We start from the raw sequence: 24,440 nt of genomic DNA, 5'->3' as shown, positions 1-24,440 counted from the left end.
CTTTTCAATCACATCCTCTACCAATTTTCCACTTCACTCACTCTTCCAGCCATGCTCCCTCTTTCCCCTTACAGTCCTTCATTTCTGAATTTAGTTTTAGTCTGTATTAGTTTTATAACATCACCATAACTATCACAAATTTAGTGGCTTGAGACAACAGAAAGTTATTATCTCACAATTCTAGAAGTCAGAAGTCTGCCATAGATCTTACTGAACTAAATTCAAGTTGTCAGTGGGCTATATTTCTTTCTGGGGGCTCTAGGGGATAATCCATTTTATTTTTATTTTTTGCCCTTTCTCAGCTTCTGGAGGTCATCCCCACTCAATGGCTCATGGTCCCCTTCTTCCATCTTCAAAGCTAGCAACATTATACCTCTCTGTACTTTTTTCTGCGATTACATTTTCCTCTCACTCTGACTCTTCTGTTTTCCTCTTCCATACAAGAACTTTTGTGATTACATTGATACCACCAAGATAATCCAAACTAATCTCTATATTAAGGCTAATTAATTAGCTACTTTAATTCCATCTGCAAATATAATTCCATCTCCTGTGCCATGTAAATTAACACATTCACAGGTTCTGGGAATTAGCATGTGGATATTTTTGGAGAGGTATAGTGTTTTGCCTACCACACTTTCTGTCTCATAGCAATGCCTTATTTTAATTTCATAGTACTCATCACCACCTGCCAAATTATATACAATACACTTTTTTTTCTATTTATACATACATGTAATCAAAACAATCAAATAGCTTCATAATTCTTGTTAAAGAATTATGAAACTACTGATTTGGGGGGGTGGAGATTTTTAACTCCATTACTCTAAATAACATGCTGATATTATTATCCCCTTTTCTATCTTCTACAGAAGATGAAGATTTGGCTTTCATTTACAACACTACCTCCATTCATCCCAATTCTTCACATGCATACTCATGCATTTTTTCTGTCTTCCCATTCTCTCATTAAATTCATAGATATTTTTGGTGGTAACAGCAAGATTCAGTGTTTATATTGCTGGGTCTTCGTGACAGCCATATCATATACAATTTTACTTTTCCATATTTATTTGTTTGTTTGTTTGTTTAATAACTATCTCTTCCAATTAGAAAGTAAGCTACATGGTCTGTTTAGCTCATTACTATATCCCCAGTACCTGAACAGTATCAAAAACATTGATTGTACATACTATGCATTTGTTCAGTACCTACTATGTACCTAGACTCATGCCTATACCCTTGTACCAGAACCTTGTAAAGCCAGACCTAGCAGGGCCTTTATCAATGAGCTAAGTCTATTATTTTCAAACCATTCAAGTCATAGACCCCTTTTCAGGCAAATGACATGTTAAAATCCCAATAAATCTAGCAGATAAAATCAGAGTTGTTCTGGTTAACGTGGATTTGGAATGTTGAAACTGATAGTATGTGGGTAAATGTTTAAAAAACAGATTGCTAAAGGAAAAAAAAAAAAGAAGCTCCGGTTTATGAATTTGCTGATTTTTATGGTATAAATATCCCTACCATGGCCAATCTGAAACTACCAACATCATGTTATCGAACACGGATTTGGGAAGAAATTTGTACAATCAACTCTTAGAATTCAAGATGGCTCTAAGACCCCACTGGTTGAAATAGTCACTTATACTTCCTTCTCCCCATTTCCTCCCAATTTCCTCCTAAAGAACCCCTAAGGATTTCCAGAACATAGCTTAAAAATATATGGATGAATACGACATCTTTAGAGTACAGATGAGAACATTGAGGCCCCAAGAAGATGATAAACCCAGGTCTCAATGCCCGTTCCAATGTGGGTTTTTTGTTTTGTTTTGTTTTGTTTTGTTTTGTTTTTATCAATTGCACTATGCTGCTTATAACCTAATTAGTCCCTCATTTCCCTGCCTCAAATTTCCCCACCCTATTTCATTGGTATGCTACCAACAAATTTGGCCCTAAAACACAACTTTCAGCAGTACATGCCCCAGCTCTACTCTAAAACCTTCTATGGCTCCCATAGAAGACTATAAGGTCATCTTTAGGCATCTTGGCATGGTCTTCAAGACTCTCCACAATCTGCCAAAGATTTTCTTCTCCTTACATTTCTACATATACACCAAGCTAAAGTCTAACTGATTTTCTCCCTCTTCACCACAATTCTTATCTTTGCTGCCTCTAGGCTTTGCTGGCTCTCTCTCTCTCTCTCTCTCTGAATTCCCTTCCCATCCTCTTTGCCTATCCAGTGCAAACAAGGTCTCATGTCCCAGCCCACACTCCAGCTCCTCTGAGAAGCTTTCTTAGGCCACTGATGTCCATGGGGTTTGTTACCACCTCTGTACTCCCATTATACAAATGAGTTTCTGTCATCCCCCTGTCCCTTAGTATGTGAAGTCTATTATTGATATTTTGAATTTAAACACATCTGCATATCTTTTTAATGTATCTTTAGGTTAATGTTTATTTATCTTCAGATCCAGGAGGTTCTAACAAGAGGTAAGAGGGAATTCAAATAACACAGTCACCAGACCAGAGAAAAATTTACACCAGTCTCGTGGGGCATGGGCTTCCAGATCTTCATCATATTTACGCAAAAGTCTGTGTGTATATGTGTGTGTGTGAGTGTGTGTGTGTGTGTGTGTGTGTGTGTGTGTGTGTGTGTAGATGTGTGGTGGCACTGGTGGTAGGGTACTGGTTGGAAAATATAAAAGGAGGGTTATCCCAAATTCAGGGTTCCCTGAGTGAGGACTCAATGGGAAAGAATGACTAGATGTTCCAGTGCAGTGGACTGAATGAAGTTACCAAAAAGCAAGGGACAACCAGACAAGGTAGATTCAATCTGGGAGGCAGAGAGGCTTGACAGAATTCCATGTTATAATGGCAAGGCCTAAAATGCTAGAATTTCATCTTAGCCTTTGCACAGTCCCAGATCACTTGTATGTAACCAAATTCCATCCCTTGGCAAACATTTAGAGGAGATAATGTCTCTTTTTGGAGTCACACTCTCCCCTGTGAAACTCATCTTTCCCCCAACCAAGGCCTCTCTTATCTCTCTAATCAGAAAAGAAGCTAATATTAGACCAGATGTTACTTATAATTCAATGTGAATTTGTTGTGTGCATTTCTCCTTTTGCAGGTGTTTATATTCTCAAAGCTTAGTAGACTGTGGGCAGTGTCAAACCTATAGGTAGACTGCTGGTGGACTTACAGTCACTTAGGTACCTGTGTAGAAAAACAATTAAGCTTCCTAGAAGCTTTAAGGTCATTCTCTTGCAGGTCATAGATCTGTACCAATTGAAAGTCATTGAAAATTTCAGCCTAATAAAGCATATCACTATCAGGTCAATGGGTGAATATTCTGGATACTAGATTTAATTTTTCCTTAATAATAAATAAAATATCCTTTATGAGCAGTAATGGGAACCCTTCCTGACAAAGAGGTGGAGCTATAGAAGAAAGTGATTCAAAGAGCTTTTCCAATATGAGATATGAGAGTATATTCTTCCACAACAGCCTTATCCATGGGTTTGACAATTATTTAAGCATTTATCTGTAGAAAGCCCTTTTATACACTTAATCTTTTGCACTCTCAAGCCCACAGACACACACTCCCAACACTTTGTTCATTTGCATAAGCTGAGCAAGCAAGGGTTAACAGTATGACTATTGAATATCACATAGGCCAAGAAAGTTGATTTCTTCTCCCTGGGCCTACCAGAAAGGAAAATACACCCTTACTGGAGGGAGCAGACTCATTCCAAAGGTCACCCTCCAACCTCTAAGTCTTGTGGAAGAAACTTAAAATAAACATGGACTGGGATATCTAAAACCATAGAACCCCATTGGCTTCTGGGAAGGTCAAGTCAATACTCTAGTAAGGGGAAGAATTGCTTCGCTCACTCTCAAACCTCCAACCCTAGGCAAGAGAGGGAGGGGGATATTCATATGACTTGTGCTAAAATAGGGAAGGAAGGGAAATGTGAGATGGGACTGGGAGTTCGAGTGAGAGATATAGGGAAGGAAGGGAAGTGAGCAGGCACAGACACTGGCAGCCATCAAGAGTTCAAGACTTTGAAAGCAAGGGGCTGGAAGAAAGGAAAGAAGTGGCTCTGGTTGTGATGGGGCTCTTACTGGGCCTGCTGGTCCTGGGCGACCTAACAGTTGTCACCTATGGTAAGGCAACAAATGGGGGCCTGGAGGCCTCTGTTGGCACAGGCAAAAAGGTGGGAGTTTGGGATTGAATGCTTACTGAGGAAATCCCATTTCTGCTGAGCAGGTGAGTTTCTCAGCTAATGCTGCAGAAGAGAGGGAGGTAGTTAAAGGCTGCTGAAAAAGCCAAGAGGTAAGTTTGCATAGAAATTGAGAAGAATTCTCTCTTGGAAAATATTCACATGCTTTTATAGTACTTTTCTTATTTCAGAGACATTAAGAAGGTGCCCAATGCCACCTTGATTTTCAACTGAAATTCTATTGTGCCTTAACCCCTATGCTTCCAGGCTTTAATCTTTGTTAAGACAAAGAAGGAATGTTGTTAAAGAGCTAGATTGGACCTTAAAAGTAACCTGGATCTACCTTTCACTGTTATGAGCAAGTGATCAGAATATCTGTGCACATACTTCCAGAGACTGATAGTTCACTGCTTCCACAGATCATATAGTCTATCCAGGGGCATCTCCAACTGTTAAAAAGTTCTTCCTTGTGTTGAATTAAATTAATTTCCCTGTGGCTTCTATCTAAAGTCTCAGCTCTGTTTTGGAGACACACAGATCATATCTGCTTCTTCTATGCTGTGACAGCCTTTTACAGTTCTGAGAACAGACATCATGTCCACTTGACACATCTTTTCTCCAAGCTAAACAGCCCCAGATCCTTCAACTCATCTTCGCAAGACTTGGTTTCTTACCTTCTTCTGGGGTAACTCACTTCCCTGCAGACATGGCCCAGCTGGCTAATTGTGGGAGCTTAATACTGGATACATATCCCAAAAGAGGTCTGACTCCCCATAGTAGCATTATTTATTTGGGTCTTCTTCCAACTTCACTTATATTCCTGAGAATTGAGAGAACCGTTTTTTTAAAAAAATAAATAAATAAATAAATAGCTAGATAGATAAATAAATAGATAAATAAATAGATAAACAAACAAAGCTTGAGTAATAGCTAAGTGAGACCCAGCATAGGTCAAAGGCTTTTTTCTGCACTCTTATTTGTTCCATATCCTTGAGGGGAGAGACTTGATGATGTTATTTTGGTGTCCTTTGTATGGTCAGTATCCTGGGGCTCTGTGATCCATAGAATTCTAGAATCTCAAGCTCAAAAAGAAAATGAATTAAATCATCTGAGAGGGAAAAAAGTTTGTTCCAAGCCACAGAGCATTAGTGGCAGAGTTAATGCTCTTAAAGATAGTGTTCTTTCTATAACTACAATGTTTTTATTTTCTAACACATTTTAGAACATACCTCCCTACCTTCTCCAAATTTGTTGGTTTGAGCTGGGACTTGTAGAGGCAGGGCTGGGGCTCACAGAAATATTTTGTAAATGTTAAATTTAAGTCATGTGGGTGTGCACATGAGTGCTCACATGTGTATTGTTCCCTCCCCAAGCTGTGAGGTCTCCCAGACCTGGAAGCAGGGCTTCCATTTGTGTGAAAAGTCTTACACTATAAATCTGAGGCTCAGGACATACAAAATGGCCAATAACACCTCACTTCTCCCTGTATCTCAGTGTCTCCAGCCCATCTGTACAGTGAAGAGAGATGCTTGGCTTGCCTCAAAGTACCCTGCCAGGTGGACAGCTCTGTAAGACTGTGGCTTCAATTCTAAAAAGTCTCTAGAGGCCCGAATCAGCTATTAAGTCTAAGACACATGTTGAAATAATAGCACTAAAAATAAGTCCTAACATTTTCATTTTATAAACATCATAAACATTTTATAGACATCTATTATCTAAGTTAATCCTCTATCCAGGAGGAAGCCCAAGAGCGGGAGAGAGATTAGATACAGGAGTGTGTGGTTATGGGAAGATCTCACCCTCTGTGTAGTGGTAGAAGAAAGAAGATTTTAAAAAAGACCCATATTAGTTTTTATAAAGGGGCTCACACCCATAAAACTATGTCTTTCCTTTCTTTAGAATCATCACAAAGGTCCCAGACCTTTGCTTTTCTAAGTCCAGGTCCCAGGCCCAGAGTAGGCCCCAGTACTGTTCCCTCTTTCTCAAATTCAATCCTTTATAAGCAAATCCCTTGATCCAATTCCTAGTTCTGGTTCTTCACTTGAGGAAGGTGGGGGGCAATTTTTGAAGAAAGTTTAATCTTTCCCTGATGGGGGAGAACAAGGCTCAGAAGTTCTTAAAAAAGCTTTTTAGAAAGCAGCCGACAGGGTGGGAGTGGGAGAGTTCTTTTACAGGCAGTCAAGGGGATATTATCCAGCCCTAGGATAACATCCCTTAAACCATGCCAAGTAGGCCCAGGTAAGTGGTTGCTGTTTTCAGTTGTGGCTGCTGGTTTAATAAGAAGATAAGACGACAGAGTAGCATTTGAAAGCCTTTATTCTAGGCCTCTAGGCACAGCTCTGCTCCTGCTCTCTGTGTGACTGGATAAGCATCTATCTCTCTCTGAGCCTCAGCTTGCCCATATGTACCATGAGGGAATGCAACTAAGTGTTTCACAGATCTCTTTTAACTATGCCATTCTAGAAGTCTCCAAATTCTATCCTGCTTGGTATCTCAAGCCCTATTGTACCAAGTACCTGACTATTTGGTAGTTTTCATGGATCCATAATGAGCAGAGCAACTCCTACCCAATATTCCAGGAAAGTCAGGCTTAATATGGCCAACATTTCACATTGGCTGTCATGCCAACCTTGTTGGAGATACAGACTGCTGTATCCTTTCTGGATATTCTACAATACAGGGATGGCCTATTATCTATCTGTAACTTGGGAGGTTCCATCAGACTGGGAAGGGTAACTCCTTACCTATTCATGTGCTAACTTCTCCTTCAGGTCATTATTAAAACTGACAATGATCCAAACTAATGAATCTATTCATCCTGGGAAGACATATTGAGGGCTTCCATAGGATAAGAAGAATCAAGACAAATATGAGAAGTTTCTCTTGAGGCATGGACAAGACTGACATTTATCCAGGACCTACTGAATGCCAGCCACTATGCTAGGTGCTTTCCACACTTGTGAGCCCATTTTATTTCCTTAACAACTCTACATTTAAGGTTTATTATTACCTCATTTTATTGACAAATATTTGAAGCTCAGATAGGTTTAGCAATTAATCCAAGGTCACACAGAGAGACATATGGTAGGGCAGGCCTTGGACTTAGATTGGTGTTGTTCTTACTACATCATGTAGTCTTTCACTACCCTCTTAATCTCACTAGATGCTCCTACTCAATGTTCCTTTAGATTATCTTAGCATCACAGGAATAGTTGGAAGGTATAAGTTAATGCTATTGAAGTTACCTACTCTTTGGAGATCAGAGTATGTGAGGAATAGCACAATGTCCCCTTTCTTGTGATGCCTTGTGCCCACCATATACTCTCTCTTTATGCTGCTAATGAAGGAGGAGGAGGAAGACAACAAAAGAACAAGAAAAAGAAGGAGGAAGAAGAGAATAAAGATGAAAGGATGGGTGGAAGGAAGGAGAGAGGAAGAAAAAAAATTAAAAAGAGAAAAAATGCCATTCTTGGAAGGCTGGTTACTAACTCTCCATGCCCCTATTCTGAGATGGAAAAGTCATGCCTGACTTACTTCTAGAAGTGACTTTCAGGATTGGGGAATTGGAACTGGCTGTCCATGTTCTTGACATACTCGAGTGAGCTATGTGAGAATTTCCAGCAAGTTCCTGGAGAGTGTAATGTGAGCCAGGCCTTGCAGCTCCCCCAAGGTCAGAGAGAAGACATACATATTTATAGACAAAGGCATTTTCAGCTGCTCCAGATGTCCTCACAGCAGAATGCTGCTTTGTTGCCCAAGAGAGAAGTATGAGAATGATTTTCAAAGGAAGGGAGGGAGATTTTGAAGGGCCAGAGGAAGACTAAGAGGAAAGAGCATATTGAAAAGAAAGGCTTAGATGGTCTTCATGGGACTTAAGGTTGGTATGTTTGTGCTTGCAAGTGACTAAAAATATGTATGGGCATATATGTGCATGATGATAAGCTGTATCTGCATGCATATGGAAGCATGAACTATCAATAGCATAGCGAATCCCACCATCCAATGAAAGTTCATCACCAGCTAAAACATATAGTTATTTAACTTCTGTTTCCATTACAGTCTATTAGCCCTGAACAATTTAGAATTGGAAGGGACCTTAAAGAGTAATTCTGTCCAGGACCTAAACAAAGCTCAGAAATTCCCCCTAGATATCTAGGCCCATAAATAGCACCAATTAATTATAAAGTTTATTTTTAGAGTAAACCAAAATCTTCCCCTATTGTGCTCTCATTCATGGGTCTGAGTTCTGCTCCCTGCCCGTTCTTAAATGCTCCAGAGTATATGTGGTGGATCTAACAACATGGATTCATGTTTATGTATTATTTTCTACTCAAGGCTTTTATCCTGGCCCAGATATGCTAATGATGTTCTAAGAATTCCCTGATGAGGGCACAGGCCAGAAGTTTGACATTAGCCTCCCCATTGATAGAAGCTTTGGTAGTTGGCAAAACATTCTAGGAGCTAAAAAGCATGCCCTCACCCCATCTTCCATCTCCTTGACTAAAGCCTGGGAATCATGGGCTACATAAAAATCTTGTATTCAGTAATAATTCACACTGTGAAACTACCTGTCCTAGAAAAGACAAAAAATTGTCTAAATACAATCCTTCACTTTTGGTCCCAGTTAAATAAAATACAAAATCTTCAAAATATGAGTTTATAGATGGAAATTTTTGATGGCTCTCTCAACATCTCCACCTTTCTCACTCTAAGTTTCCCTCCCCAGTACACCAAGAAGCAATATAACTTTGGTCCCCATTCTTACCTCAGCGAGCTCTAGGTTTTACTCATACCCTTTTCCTCTCCAGACCTTTCCCTCTCCATTTCTCCTCAGGATGAGATTTTCCAATGTACCTCTGCTGAGAACTAAGAGAACCGCCCACCGCCCCCCCAAAAAAAAATAAACAAAGGAGGAGAGAAATCAGGAAAAAAAAATCAGGCCTACAAAATGCAGGTTTCTAACTTAACAATAACTAATGATTTTTTTTTTAAACAGGACTGCATCTCACACAAGTTTCCACCCTCAGAATTGTCCTTTCCCTCCTTCCTTCCTTCCTTCCTTCCTTCCTTCCTTCCTTCCTTCCTTCCTTCCTTCCTTCCTTCCTTCCTTCCTTCCTTCCTTCCAGAGAAGAGATTAGGGTTAGGGATCCGATCACTGAGCCCATTTAAGGAAGCAATGTGGGATAAATAGAGTAGATAGCACTTTCTTTCTGAGCCCCACGGTCTCCACATTTCTTCAGGTATATAATCACATACAATAGAATACCTCAGACCTAACTTCTCAGCATTTGCTTTCACAATTATTTTGGAAAATGAAAGAAATTTTTTTCTTTTTTTCATGGATTTACAGAATGTCAGAGTTTGCAGAAAACTTAGAGATCATTTGATTTAAACTCATTATAGGTGAAGAAAATGGGTCTTTTGTTGTAGAAAGCTATGTACCCAGGGTCACCTCACAATACAGAAGTGACAGAAAAAGGACTTGGAACTTATAAAAGCTAAATAATCTTAAGGGCTTTCCTTCTTGGGACTGGTTCTAGTTGATGAGAAAGCTGGCAGAGAATAAAAGGGTACAGAAAATCTGAAAGCGTGATTGAAGGAAAGTTGAAGAATATTTCTCAGAAGCCTCTTGAGGACTGCCACTGCTACCCTAGCTCCCAGGTGAGTGTGCCATCTATGTCTGCATTTTTCCTCTGTTTCTCATCTTCAGGCCATCCCATCCTGGAAGCGCCCGAGAGTGTGAGAGGGCCTTGGAAAGGAGATGTGAATATTCCCTGCACCTATGGCCCTCTGCAAGGCTACACCCAAGTCTTGGTAAAGTGGTTGGTACAACGTGGCTCAGACCCAGTCACCATCTTCCTACGTGACTCTTCTGGAGACCATATCCAGCAAGCAAAGTACTGGGGCCGCCTGTATGTGAACCATGAGGTTCTAGGAGATGTTTCCCTCAAACTGAATACTCTGGAGATGGATGACCGGAGCCACTACACTTGTGAAGTCACTTGGCAGACCCCTGATGGCAACCAAGTGGTGAGAGATAAGATCATTGAACTCCGTGTCCAGAAACGTGAGTCATCATGGGGGTAGGAAAACACTGATAGGCAAAGACCCAATAGAGGACTGTAATTCTAGAAAACCCTGAGAAACCCAAAGACTTTTGTTAAACTGTACATAGTCTCTCCCTTCTGTTATATGTGCTAATCAGAAGAAATGGACAAATAATCCTCAGAGTCATCACTCCCATAGCATAATTTTAAAAGTGTTGGGAAGGGTTCCTGGCTTTCAAATCTCTATCCCTTCAGATGTCCTAGAAATTCCAGCATCCACAGCCTTGTTTCCCTTCTTGGGATCTGGGTCTTAAAACTCATAAAAATTAGTGTAGCTTATCAGGATATCGAAATGTGGATTGATGCTGACAGAGAAACCCTGAGGAAAGTGATGCAGGGCTTAGCCAAGATAAATTTGGTTGGCTTGGCAACTTTATATCTATCCTTTATAATCTAAAACCTGCAGATAATCCCAAAACTCCATTTGAGCTTAAAAAAAAAACTATATTATTTTTTTAAAGTCAGTTGGTTTTCAACTCCAGATAATCCAAAACCCCAGATACTACAAAGTAGTACCTAATCCTCCAAAGGAAGCTATTTTTGTTTACATTGTCCTATTCCTTCTTCTTTTCCAAGTCACGAGCCCTTTTTAGTTCCCTTTGCAGAGAAATACACACCCCTATACCCATAATGGATGACTCGGCCTTGTGTTCCCATATCTTTATAACTTCCCAGAGCCTCCTCTCTTGTTTTCCTTTTGCAGTCTCTGTTTCCAAGCCCACAGTGACGACTGGCAATGGCTATGGCTTCACAGTGCCCCAGGGAATGAGGATTAGCCTTCAGTGTGAGGCTTGGGGTTCTCCTCCCATCAGATATGTTTGGTACAAGAAACAGACTAACAACCAAGAACACATTCGATTAGCAAACTTGAGTACTTTACTCTTCAAACCTGCTGTGATGGCTGACTCGGGCTACTATTTTTGTACTGCCAAGGGACGGGTAGGCTCCGAACAGCACAGCGACATTGTGAAGTTTGTGGTCAAAGGTGAGCAACCCTCTCTCCTGGTTAGCATCTCAATGGACCACCTTGTTCCAGAGATACCTTAGTAGAGTGTCCTTATGCCAAAGAACAAAAAAGATTGATTTATGTGTGTGGATGGGGGGCCTTGGTTGTACAATCACAAAGAAAAAAAATAATTCTGGACAGAGGACAATAAGGCAGGAGACAATGTCTGTCATGTTATAGATTGAGTAAAGATGATATAGGGAAAAGGGACATTTACTAGGTACCTTGTATTTGCCAGACACAACGCACAAGAACCCAAAACACATTTTCTTATTGAATTCCACAGCTATCTCATTTTAAAGAAGAGGAAATTGAGAGTCAGAAAGGGAAACCTACTTACCAAGAGGCTTGTATATAGGAAGTTCAAGTCAGATTTGCACTCAGATTTTATGTTCTTTCTACTATATCCGATTGTCTCTCATGGTTGAATCTATACTAGCTCCTAAATACCCTTTGGAATATTTTTGTTTGTTTGTTTGTTGTTTGGTTTGGTGAGATAATTTGTTATTTTGTTGTTTATATTTGATTTTGCTTTGTGAAATAAAGACAGATCTCTACATAGTTCCTTTAAATTTATCTCCCTTCTTCCTAAAACAGAATGCAAGTTGTAGTTGAGGTGTCAATGAATATTGACCCTCATTAATCGAGGTCTGACTATTTCTTACAGCATTATCCTAGGGGCAATACAAACTCTGTACATAAAGGCTACAGGTGAGGGTTTAAATGACCAGCCCAGTAGTGACATGTAAAAGTGAGTCCTATCACCTTCGAAAAGGTCTCCTTGGAAGTGAAGACACATATTCCAACAAAGCTGCCATTGTTCAAAGTATTTTAAGAAATAATTGATTTTAGAGAAATTTCCTCAGAGCAATGTGAAAATTACTATTCTCTGAAGATAGCTCCATAGAAAGGAAAATAAGCAAACAGGCTCTCACAAATTGGGTTAGGAGAGTGATGTTAGTTTTTTGTTTACTTATTATATTCTTTAGATGCCATATATAAATGAAATCATATGGTATTTGTCTTTTTCTGACTGACTTACTTCACTTAGCATAATACCCTCTATATCTATTTATGTTGTCACAAATGGTAAGATTTTGCTCTTTTATGGCTGAGTAATATTCCATTGTGCATATTTACTGCTTCTTTATCCAATCATCTCTTGATGTGCACATAGGTTGCTTCTATATCTTAGCTATTGTAAATAATACTGCAATGAACATAGGAGTGCATATATCTTTTCAAACTAGTGTTTTGGATTTCTTTTCTGGGTCCTATAGTAGTTCTATTTTTAATATTTTGAGGAACTGCCATAGTGCTTTCCATAGTGGATGCAACAATTTAAAATCCCGTTAATAGTGCTGGAGAGTTCCTTTTTCTCCACATCCTTGCCAGTACTTGATTTTTTTTATTTATTGATACTTGTTTTTTTTTTTAATTGATGACTGCCATTCCAACAGGGTTGAGGTGATATTTTATTGTGATTTTAACTTGCATTTCTCTGATTAGTGATGTTGCACATCTATTCATATGTCTTTTGGCCATCTGTATGTCCTCAGATGAAAGGTCTATTTAGGTTCACTGCCAATATTTAATTGGATTGTTTGGTTTTGGGCATTAAGTTATTTAAGTTATTTATGAAGTCTTGATATTAACCCCTTATTGGATATATCATTGGTGAATATCTTCCCCTATTCAGTTGGTTATCTTTTAATTTTGTTGATGGTTACCTTTGTTGTGCAAAATCTTTTTAATTTGATGTAGTTTCATTTGTTTATTATTTCTTTTGTTTCTCTTGTCCAAGAACATATATCAAAAAACAAAAAAAATTACCAAGAACAATGTCAGAGAGTTTACTGCCCATGTTTTCTTCTAAGAGTTTTACGATTTTGGGTCTCACATTTAAGTCTTTAATTATTTTGAGTTTATTCTTGTATATGATGTGAAAAGATGGTGTAGTTTCATTTTTTGATGTATTTGTCCAGTTTTTCCAACACCACTTAAAATAGACTCCTTTTCTCTCCATTGTATATTCATGCCTCCTTTGTCATAAATTAACTGACCATGTAGGCATGGGATTATTTCTGAACTCTCTAATCTGTTCCATTGATCTACATGTCTTTTTTCATGCTAATACCATGCTGTTTTGATTACTATAGTCTTGTAGTATACTTCGATATCAGGTATTGTAATACCTATAACTTTGTTATTCTTTCTCAAGATTGCTGTGACTATTTGAGATTCCATAGAAATTATAGGATTATTTATTGTAGTTCTGTGAAAAAATGCCATTAATATTTTGATAGGGATTGTATTGAATCTATAGATTGCTTTGGATAATATGGAAATTTTAAGGATGTTAATTCTTCCTATCCATGAGCATGATATATGCTTCCATTAATTTTTATTTTCAGTTTTTTTTCTTCAATGTTATAATTTTCCAAATAAGGTCTTTTACCACATGGGTTAAATTTATTCCTAGTTATTTTTTGATGCAATTGTACATAGGACTGTTTTCTTAATTTCTCTTTCTGACAGTTTGTTATTTGTGTATAAAAATGCAATCAATTTCTGAATACTAATTTTGTATCGTGCTACTTTACTTAATTCATTTCTCAGTTCTAATAATTCTTTTGGTGGAATATTTAGTTTTTTTTTTTCTATATAGTATCATGTCATCTGCAAATGATGACACTTGTATTATTTTTTTTCTAATTTGGATTCCTTTGATTTATTTTTCTTGTCTGAATCCTGTGGTTAGGACTTCCAATACCATGTTAAATAATAGTAGTAAAAGTGAACATTCTTGTCTCACTCCTTATCACAAGAAAAAATGCTTTTAGCTTTTCACTATTGAGTATGATGTTAGCTGTGGGTTTGTCAGATACAGCCTTTATTATGTTGAAGTATACTCCCTCTATTTCCATTTTGCTAAACTTTTTCTTTTTTATCATAAATGAGTGCTAGATTTTGTCAAACGCATTTTTCTGGATCTATTGATATGATATGATTTTTATTTTTTATTTTGTTCATGTAATGTATCACATTAATTGATTTGTGGATATTGAATTTAACATGCATCCCAAAAATAAATCCAACTTGATCATGGTGTATGATCTTTTTAATGTATTGCTGAATTTGGTTTGCTGATATTTTGTTGAGGATTTTTGCATCTATATTCATCATGGATATTAGCCTATAATTTTTTTGTAATGTGTTTGTCTGGTTTCAGAATCAACATAATAGTGGCCTCACAAAAAATTGAGAGCCTTCCCTCCTCTTCAATATTTTGAAATAGTTTCAGAAGGATAGGTGTTAATTCTTCATTCAATGTTTGGTAAAATTTACCTGTGCAGCCATCTGGGCCAGGACTTTTGTTTATTGGAATTTCATTCATAGTAATCAGTCTGTTAAAATTTTCTGTTTCTTCTTGATTTGGTCTTGGGAGATTGTATGTTTCTAAGAATGTATCCATTTCTTTCAGGTTTTCCAATTTGTTGGCATATGATTGTTCATAGTGTTTTATTCCAATCTTGTATTTTTGTTGTGTCAGTTGTCCCCTATGCTCTTTCATTTCTGATTTTATTTTAGTGACCTCTTTTTTCATCAGTTTGGTTAAAGGTTTATCAATTTTATTTATCTTTTCAAAGATACAGCTCTTGGTTTCTTTGATCTTTTGTATTATTTTTAAAGTTTTTCTTTCTTTTATTTTTACTCTCATCTTTATTATTCTCTTCCTTCTACTCACTGTGAGCTTTGTTTGTTGTTTTTTCTCTAGTACTTTAGGTGTAAGGTTAGATTATTCATTTAAGATTTTTCTTGTTTCTTGAGGTGGACTTGTATTGATATGAATTTTCCTCTTAGGACTGCTTTTTGCTGTGCCCCATATATTTCGAGTTGTTGTGTTTTCATTTTCATCTTTATCTAGGTATTTCTTGACTCCTTTCTTGATCTCATTATTAACTCATTCATGATTAGTAGCATGCTATTTAGCCTCCATGTGATAAATGTATTTTTCAGTGGTTTTTTTTTGTAATTGATTTCTTCTTTCATACCATTGTTGTTAAAAAAGTTGTTTGGCAAAATTTCTCTCTTCTTAAATTTATGAACTCTTGTTTTGTGGCCTCAACGTGTGACCTATCTTGGACAATGTTCCATGTGCACTTGAAAAGAATATGAATTCTGCTGCTTTGGAGGTGAAAAGTTCTAAAACTATCAATTTCATTAGGTCCAATGTGTCAATTAAGACTGCTTTTTTTCTTGTTGATTTTTTGCCTGGAAGATCTAATCATTGGGGTGTCAATAGGATATTAAAGTCCTCTGCTATGTTGGGTGCATGTTTACAAGGATTATAGCTTCTTGTTTGATTGATATCTTTTTCATTATAAAATGTTCCTTTTGTCTCTTATTATAGCTTTTGTTTTAAAGTCTATTTTATCTGATATAAGTATTGATATCACAGTATTTTTGTTTCCATTTGCATAATTTCTTTCCTTTTTTTACATTCAATCTGTGTGTGCTTTTGATTGAAAGTGAGTATCTTCTTTTTTGGAAAATGGTGAAGTGGTAGATGTCCCCAGATCTCTCTCCTTGAAACAACAATAAGTTGAACATCTAAAACTCAACAAAAACACCCAAACTGCCCACCAGCACGTCTGAGCATGAGATCTGCTCATAAGAGCTACCACATGTCAGAATCATGGGTGTCATGCAGTGGAATGGGAGAAATAAAGAAACTGCCTCTTGCATCTACCAGAGCTCCCTTAGGAGGAAGAGGAGAGGAGAAGATGCAGCAAATTGCCTGAACAACTCTGCCAGGGAGAATTGTGAGTTCCACGCATTTGGCAGCAAGACCCAGTTATCAGGGCAGAACGCAGAGAAGCAGGAAGGCAGAAAAACAACAGTTGATTTTTACCAGCCATGGTTGCAAAACAAAGGATGAGCTGCAGCCCTCATCCCTCAACCTAGATGGCCTCTCCCGCCCTACCCTCTGATACCGAACACTGCGAAGCCCAAGGGAGATCAGAGCAAACACTACCGAAAACGCTGCTAACATTGACAGAGATTGAAATTGAGGGTAGTGAGTGTGATTAAATATCTATAAGAAAATAAAAAAGCATTTTTTTTTTAAAGCTTTACATGAAACAGCGATCCAAGAGGCTTAGACGCCACCTACTGAAAACCAAAAGAAAAGCACCTTCTTTGCAACAGGCTAAAGAGAGACTGTTATATAATAAATCTTCTTTCTGGAAAAAAAGCAGAATACATTTCTATTAATGCCCATGTGGAGAGACAGTCCATTAAACACCATGGACAACGAAGGTGACATGGCAACCCAGAAAGAAAGAGAAAACTCTCCAGAAAATAAATTTATAGACAGAGAAATATGTGACTTAAATGACAGAGAATTCAAGATGGTACTTCTGAAAAGAACACAGTGAATTCCGAAACGAGTCATTCAATGATTTCAAGAAATGAAAAAAACTATCAGAAGAGCAAAGGAAGGAGACCGAAGCTCTCAAAAGGAACCAAATAGAACTTCTGGAGAGGAAGAACACACTGCGAGAGTTGAAAAATGAAATAGCAAGCTTGGGAAATAGAGTCGATCACATGGAGGAAAGGATCAGTGATGTCTAAGACAGAAATGCAGAAATAAATCAGAAGAAAGAAGAGAGAAATAGAAGAATGAAAAATAATGAAAGAGAAAAACAAGAACTAGCTGATATCATGAGAGGAAACGTAAAAATAATGCGCATTATCAAAGGCGAGGAAAAGGAGCAGGGACTAAAAAGTATTTTCAGACAAATAGTGAATGGGAATTTCCCAAATCTAAGAAATGAGCTGGAGCTTGGAATTCAAGAAGTCAACAGAACTCCCCATTATCTCAATCCAAAAAGGCCTTCACCAAGACACATTGTATTAAAGTTATCAAAAATCAGCGACAAAGACAGAATTCTCAAGGCAGCCAGGGAGAAGAAAACGGTAACTTATAAAGGAAAACTCATTAGATTATCCTCGGCCTTCTCAGCTCAAATGTTACAAGCCAGAAAGCAATGGAATTAAATATTTAAACTATTAAGTGAAAGGAACTACCAGCCTAGAATAATGTATCCGGCTAAGCTCTCCTTTAGATATGAAGGAAAATTAAGACTTTGCAGATATACAGACATACAGGGAATATTGAAAGAGGTCACGACACCTAAAACAAAATAACCAAAAAAAAAAAAAAAACATAATTAGGAATAAAGTGACTATCAGGCAAGTAGAAGCAGAGGAGTGCAACCCTTACTAAGAACAGGGCATTATAAGCTGAAATAATAAGAAGAGAATTGCTATAGCAAGTTAGTAATGAATATTCAGCATACATAGGGATAAATTGAGACAACAATGACTGCAAAGGGGAGGACTCAAAGATCCAAATTCACAAAGGGAACTGGATATAAGGCATGCGCAGAAAAAATGGACAAATACACACACACACACACACACACACACACACTATCCTTTACAAATTTGCAATGGTAACCACACACAGAAGATTCAGAACTGAAATATATAACATAAAACAAGAAAAATCGGAGAGAAAACCCATAAATCCAACCAATATAAAGAAAACAAAAACAAAGACAAGAAAATACTGAGCTGCCAGAAAGCAAAAGATAAAATGGCTATAAGAAAACCTCATATTTCAATAATCACCCTAAATGTAAATGGGTTGAACTCACCAATAAAAAGGCACAGAGTAGCAGAATGGATAAAAAAAACAAAGCCCAACATTATGCTGCCTCCAGGAGAAACATCTCAGCTCCAAAGACAAAGACTCAAAGTGAACGGGTGGAAAATGATATTTCAAGGAAATGGCATTCAGAGAAAAGTGGGAGTAGCAGTACTAATATGAGACAAAATAGACTACAAAATAAAAACGATAAAGAAAAATACCGAGGGACACTTCATAATGATAAAGGGAATCATACACCAAGAAGACATAACACTTATTAATGTCCATGCCCCCACTCAGGAAGCCCCGGAATATGTAAAGCAATTACTAGCAGAACTAAAAGGAGAAAGAGACCAAAACACTATCGTAGTAAGGGACCTAAATATTCCTCTGTCGGATATGGACAGATCATCCAAACAGAAAATCAATAAGGAAATACAATCCTTAAATGACACATTAGACCAACTGGACATAATTGACATTTACAGAGCTTTCTATTCCAAAACAGCTGCTTTATACATTCTTCTCTAGTTCACATGGAACATTCTCAAGGATTGACCACATACTGGGACACAGAGATAGCCTCAACAAATATAAGAAAGTTGAAATCTTACCAACCACAATCTATGATCTAGCTTTGAAACTAGAGATCAGCTGCAAAAAGAAAGCAAGAAAACCACAAATAAATGGAGATTAAGCAACATGCTACTGAAGAATAACTGGGTCAGAGAAGGAATAAAAAGAGAGATCAAGAGATACATAGAAATGAATGCTAATGATAGTACAACATATGAAAACTTTCGGAACACGGAACACAGCAAAAGTGATCATAAGAGGAAAGTTCATATAATTACAGGCTTTTCTCCAAAAACCTGAACAAACCCAAATAAACAACCTAATGCTTCATCTTCAAAAAACAAGAAAAGGAAGAACAAATGAAGCTTAAAGTCAGCAAAAGGAAAGAAATAATCAAAATTAGAACAGAAATAAATGAAATGGAAAACAAAAAAATATGACAGAAAAAATAAATGCAACAAAGAGCTAGTTCTTTGAGAAGGTTAATAAAATTGAGAAACCTCCAGCTAGACTCACTAAAAAAAAAAAAAAAGCGAGAGAAAGGACACAAATAAAAAAAAATCAGGGACGAAAGAGGAGGAATTATGACTGACATCGTAGAAATACAAAGGATCTTATATGAATACTATGAAAAAGTATATAACACCAAATTTAATAACCTAGAAGAAATGGACCAGTATTTAGAAAAATACAATCTTCGTTTACTGAATCAAGAAGAACTGGAAAATCTAAATACACCAACAGCAGTATGAAAAATTTAAACAATCATCAAAAACCTACCAAAAAGTAATTGTCCAGGACCAGATACCTTCACCAGTGAATTCTACCAAATATTCAAAGATTTAATGCCTATTCTCCTCAAACTCTTCCAAAAAATTGAAGAGGAGGCAGTACTTCTCAACTCATTTAATGAGTCCAATATTACTCTGATTCCAAAACCTGGTAAAGATAACACACAAAAAAGAAATCTACAGACAAATATCTCTCATGAACACAGATGCAAAAATCTTAAATAAGATACTAGCGAGCCGAATACAACAACATTTTAAAAAGATTATACACCACGATCAAGTGGGCTTCATCCCAAAGGCACAGGGATGGTTCCGTATACACAATACAATAAATGTGACACACCATATAAAGAAATAAAAATTAACAATCATATGGTTATATCAATAGATACAGAAAAAGCCTTTAACAAGATAATAATAAAACTCATTTATAATAAAATGCAGAAAAAGCCTTTAACAAGATAATAATAATAAAACTCATTTATAATAAAAACACTTAACAAAATCAGTATAGAAGGAAAATACCTTAACATAATTAAGGCCATATCTGACAAACCCTCAGCTAACATTATACTTAATGATGAAAAACTAAAAACATTCCCTCTAAGATCAGGAAAAAGGCAAAGCTGTCCACCATCGCCACTCTTATTCAATATAACATTGGAGGTCCTAGAGAGTGCAATCAGACAACAGAAAGACATAGAAGGCATCCAAATAGCAATCAAAAAAGTAAAATTGTCACTATTTAGGGATTACATGATTCTCTATATAGAAAACCCTAAAGACTCCACAAGAACACTACTAGAAACAATAAGCAAATATAAAAAAGTTTCTGTATACAAAATCAACATTCAAAAATCCATAGCGTCAGAAAAAGAAGTGGAAAAAATAATTCCTTTTGCATTTGCAACAAAAAGAATAAAATAACTCAGAATAAATTTAACGAAACATGTGAAGGACCTATATAATAAAAACTATAAGATTCTATTTTTAAAAAAATCGAAGAAGATACAAAGAAATGGAAAGATATTCTGTATTCTTGGATTGGAAGAATTAACATTTTTAAAATGACCATATTACCTAAAGCATTATACAGATTTAATGTAATCCCCATAAAAATCCAATCGGCCTTTTTTTAAAGAAATAGAACAAAAAAAACATCAGAATTGTATGGAAGCACAAAAGATCCCAATTGTCAAAGCCATGCTGAGCAAAAGGAACGAGGCTGGAGGCATCATTCTGCCCAATTTTAAATTATACTACAAAGTGACAGTAATCAAAACGACATGGTATTGGCAGCAAAACAGACCCACAGAGCAGTGGAACAGAATTGAGAGTCCAGAAGTAAACCCATATTTATATGGGAAATAATTTTTGACAAAAAAAAGCCAAAACCATACCCTGGAGAAAGGAAAGCCTCTTCAATAATTTGTTCTGGGGAAACTGGAAGGCCACCTGCAAAAGAATGAAACTAGACTCTTGTCTATCACCACACACCAAAATTAACTCAAAATGGATTAAGGAACTGAATATAAGACATGAAACAGTAAAATGCACAGAGGAAAACATAGGGTTAAAATCAAAGATCTTAGACTTAAAGAAGATTTTATGAATTTGACTTCAAAGGCAAGGGAAGTAAAAGCTAAAATAAATGAATGGGACTACATCAAACTAAAAAGCTTCTTCTCAGCAAAAGAAATCATCAACAAGATAAAGAGACAACCATCTAAATAGGAAAACATATTTGCAAGCAATATCTCTGAAAAGGGCCTAATATCTAAAATATACAAAGAACTCATACAACTCAATAACAAAAACAAAAACAAAAAAACAATCCAATCAAAAGCTTGGCAGAGGACCTGAACAGACATTTCTCCCTAGAGGACATACAAATGGTCAAGAAATATGTGAAAAGATGCTCAACATCCCTAGCTATTAGGAAAATACAAATCTAAACCACAATGAGATACCATCTCACAGCTGTTAGAATAGCTATAATCAACAGGACAAGTAATAACAAATGCTGGAGAGGTTGCAGAGAGAAAGGAACCCCCATACACTGCTGGTGGGAATGCAAATTGTTGCAGCCACTATGGAAAACAGTATGGAAGTTACTCAAAAAACTAAGAATGGATCTACCATATGATCCAGCAATCCCTCTACTGGGTATTTACCCCACAGACTTAAAAAATCATGTCTATAATGGTATTTGCAGAACAATGTTCATAGCAGCATTATTCACAGTGGCCAGGACATGCAGGCAACAGAAGTGTCCTATGATAGATGATTGGATAAAGAAGCTGTGGTACATATATACAATAGAATATTATTCACCTATAAGAAGGGATGAAATACTGTCATTTGCAACAATATGGTTGGACCTCAAGATAATCATGCTAAGCGAAATAAGCCAGATTGAAAAAGTTGAAAATCATATGTTATCACTTATATGTGGGATATAAACCTAAAAGCGACAAATGAACTGGAGACACAGACTCATGGACATGAACTGTAAACTAGTGGTTACCAGAGGATAGAGGTTGGGGATTACGGGGGAGGGAGATGAGGTAAAGCGCATCAAATATATGGTTTAGGGAGAGGGTGAAGTGGGTAAATGGGATCAAATATATGGTAGCTCAAGGAAATTGGACTTTGGGTGGTAAACACACAATAGAATGTACAGATGTCAAATTATAATGTACACCTGAAAATTATATAATTGTCTTAACCAATGTTACCCCAATAAACTTAATTTAAAAAAATAAATAAAGTGTGTCTCTTGTAGAAAATATGCATATCGCTTTTATTTTCTTATCCATTTGCTACCATATGTCTTTTGATTGGAGCATTTAGCCAAAGTAATTGTTGCTAGATATGTAGTTATCGCCATTTCGTTATTCATATTTTTTAATTTTTTCTTCTTCCTAAAGATGTTTTTCTCACATTTATTGTAGTACTTGTTTGATGTTGATGAACTCCTTTAGCTTTTTCTTGTATGGGAAGCTCTTCACCTCTCCTTCAATTCTAAATGATAGCTATGTTGAGTAGAGTAATCTTGGTTGTAGACCCTTACTTTTCATCACTTTGAATGTTTCCTGCCACTCCTTTTTGGCTGGCAATTTTTCTGTTGAGAAATCAGCTGACAGTCTTATGGGAGCTCCCTTTTAGGAAACTAAATGCTTTTCTCTTGCTGCTTTTAAGATTCTGTCTTTGTTTTTAACCTTTGGTATTTTAGTTATGATGTGTCTTGGTGTGGGCCTCTTTGGGCTCGCTCATCTTGTCTGGGACTCTCTGCAGTTCCTGGACTTGTATGTCTATCTTCTTCACCTGGTTAGGAATGTTTTCTTTATTTCTTCAAATAGATTTTCAATCTCTTGTTCTCTTTCTTCTCCTTCTGGTACACCTATGATGCGAATGTTGTTAATGCTTGATGTTGCTCCAAGGATCTCTTAAACTATTCTTTTTTTTTCTTCTTTTTTCTGTTCCAATTGGCTGTTTTCTGCTACCTTGTCTTTCAAATTACTGATTTTATCCTCTGCTTTATTTAATCTGCTGTTGATTCCCTCTAGTGTATTCATTTTAGTTATTGTATTCTTCATTTCTGATTAGTGCTTTTTTTATGATTTCTATGTCCTTTTTTAATGCTTACTATCTTTTTGTTGAGATTCTCATTAAGTTTCTTAAATATCTGGTAGATTGCTTGCCCACATTTTGTTTAGTCCTTTTTCTGGAGTTTTCTCCTTTTCTTTGATTTGAGACATTTCTTTGTTTCTTCATATTGGCAATCTCTCTATGTTTGTTTTTATTAGGTAGATTTACTAGTCTCCCTATCTTGGCAGGGTGGCTTTCTGTAGTTGGTGTCTTGTTGGGCCAGTGGCACAGTCTCCCTGATCACCTCAACTAGGTACTCCAGGAGTGTCTCTTGTGTGGATTCTGTATGTCCTTGATTGTTGTGTGCATGTCATTTGGTGGGATTGACCCTCCAGTTGACTGTAAGGATTGGCCATGACCACATATGAGCTGCTTTGTGGGGTCTGACTCCACAGATCATGATTTACCTCAGTGGGCTTGTGTGCCTGCTGAGACTACCCTTTGGGTTTGTTGCTTCTGGAGATAATCAAGTTCTGTTCTGTTGTGATCTGAATCAGGCCACCAGGTGTGTTGGTTCTGGGGCCCCGTGTTAGTGTCTCTGGTTCAGGCCAAAGTCAGCTGCCACCTGTAACTGCCCTGGACTGGCTACCTTGTAGAAACTATAAAGCAATCCATGGTTGGTAGCTGCCTGTATGGGGTCTGGAGACATGTGGGAGAGGCCATGCTGTGACCTGAGGCTGGTCACAGTACTGGGCCTGGGTCCATTTAGCCAAAGGCACAGGGGACCCCAAGGGCTGCCAAGGCCTGTAGACTGCTCTTAAGTCTCAGCCACTGAAAGAACTTCAGGCAGTATGTGAGTTGAGTGAGGTGGGGTTTCAGGGAATAACCAGGGTGGGGCAAGTGTTGTTAACCTGCTTAATGCAGATTCACATATGGCACTAGTGCCAAACCTAGGGCCACTTAGTAAGAGGTACATGGCACATTGAGGCCAGTCTCCACCTGCCTGAGTCTTGTGGACCTTTGAGAGTTTTTAAGAAAGACTGCAGCATGGGCCAAGACCCATTGCCCATCACTGAAAAGAGCCTGTGTTGGTGCACAGACTTGCTAAGCCTGGCTGCTTGCCACTAGGAGAACTTCTGAAGGTGTGGAAGTTGGGTGGGGCTGGGTCTCAAGGAGTCATCAGGGTGGGACAAGAGGTGTTTACCAGGTTAATGCAGATTTATATTTGGCCATGTGGGAGGAGGGTTCAATATAGGAAAGATGGCACCTACCTGCCAGTTGTGTGGGAGAAGAGCTCAACACAGTGATAATGGTGCTGTCGTTTCAGCCCTCATTCTGAAGCCATACAATTCAGTCTCTCCTTGTATGTCCTTAGTCTCCCCGCCCCATTGCTGTCCCTTCACCAGAGCCCAGAGCAAGTGCCTG

The 24,440-nt window shown here is 37.5% G+C and overlaps 1 protein-coding gene across 2 annotated transcripts in view; it reads left to right on the top strand.

The window, feature by feature from the left end:
• The first annotated feature begins 4,041 nt into the window (after positions 1 to 4,041).
• The window catches only part of VSIG4 (V-set and immunoglobulin domain containing 4), a 48,582-nt gene continuing 28,183 nt past the window's right edge, over positions 4,042 to 24,440 (top strand). Inside the window, exons 1-3 of one of the 2 annotated variants that reach the window (XM_011383382.2) lie at positions 4,042 to 4,170; positions 9,937 to 10,293; positions 11,037 to 11,318. In XM_011383382.2, coding sequence (XP_011381684.1) covers positions 4,116 to 4,170; positions 9,937 to 10,293; positions 11,037 to 11,318 — 694 coding nt within the window. In that variant the 5' untranslated portion in view covers positions 4,042 to 4,115. The remainder of the gene's footprint in view (positions 4,171 to 9,936; positions 10,294 to 11,036; positions 11,319 to 24,440) is intronic. The other variant, XM_011383384.1, reaches the window with a different exon arrangement.

Source organism: Pteropus vampyrus, unplaced genomic scaffold (assembly GCF_000151845.1).
Source record: "Pteropus vampyrus isolate Shadow unplaced genomic scaffold, Pvam_2.0 Scaffold516, whole genome shotgun sequence".
Classification (NCBI taxonomy): Eukaryota; Metazoa; Chordata; class Mammalia; order Chiroptera; family Pteropodidae; genus Pteropus; species Pteropus vampyrus.
The sequence above is the reverse complement of the archived record's forward strand: the minus strand, read 5'-3'. Positions and strand labels throughout refer to the sequence as shown.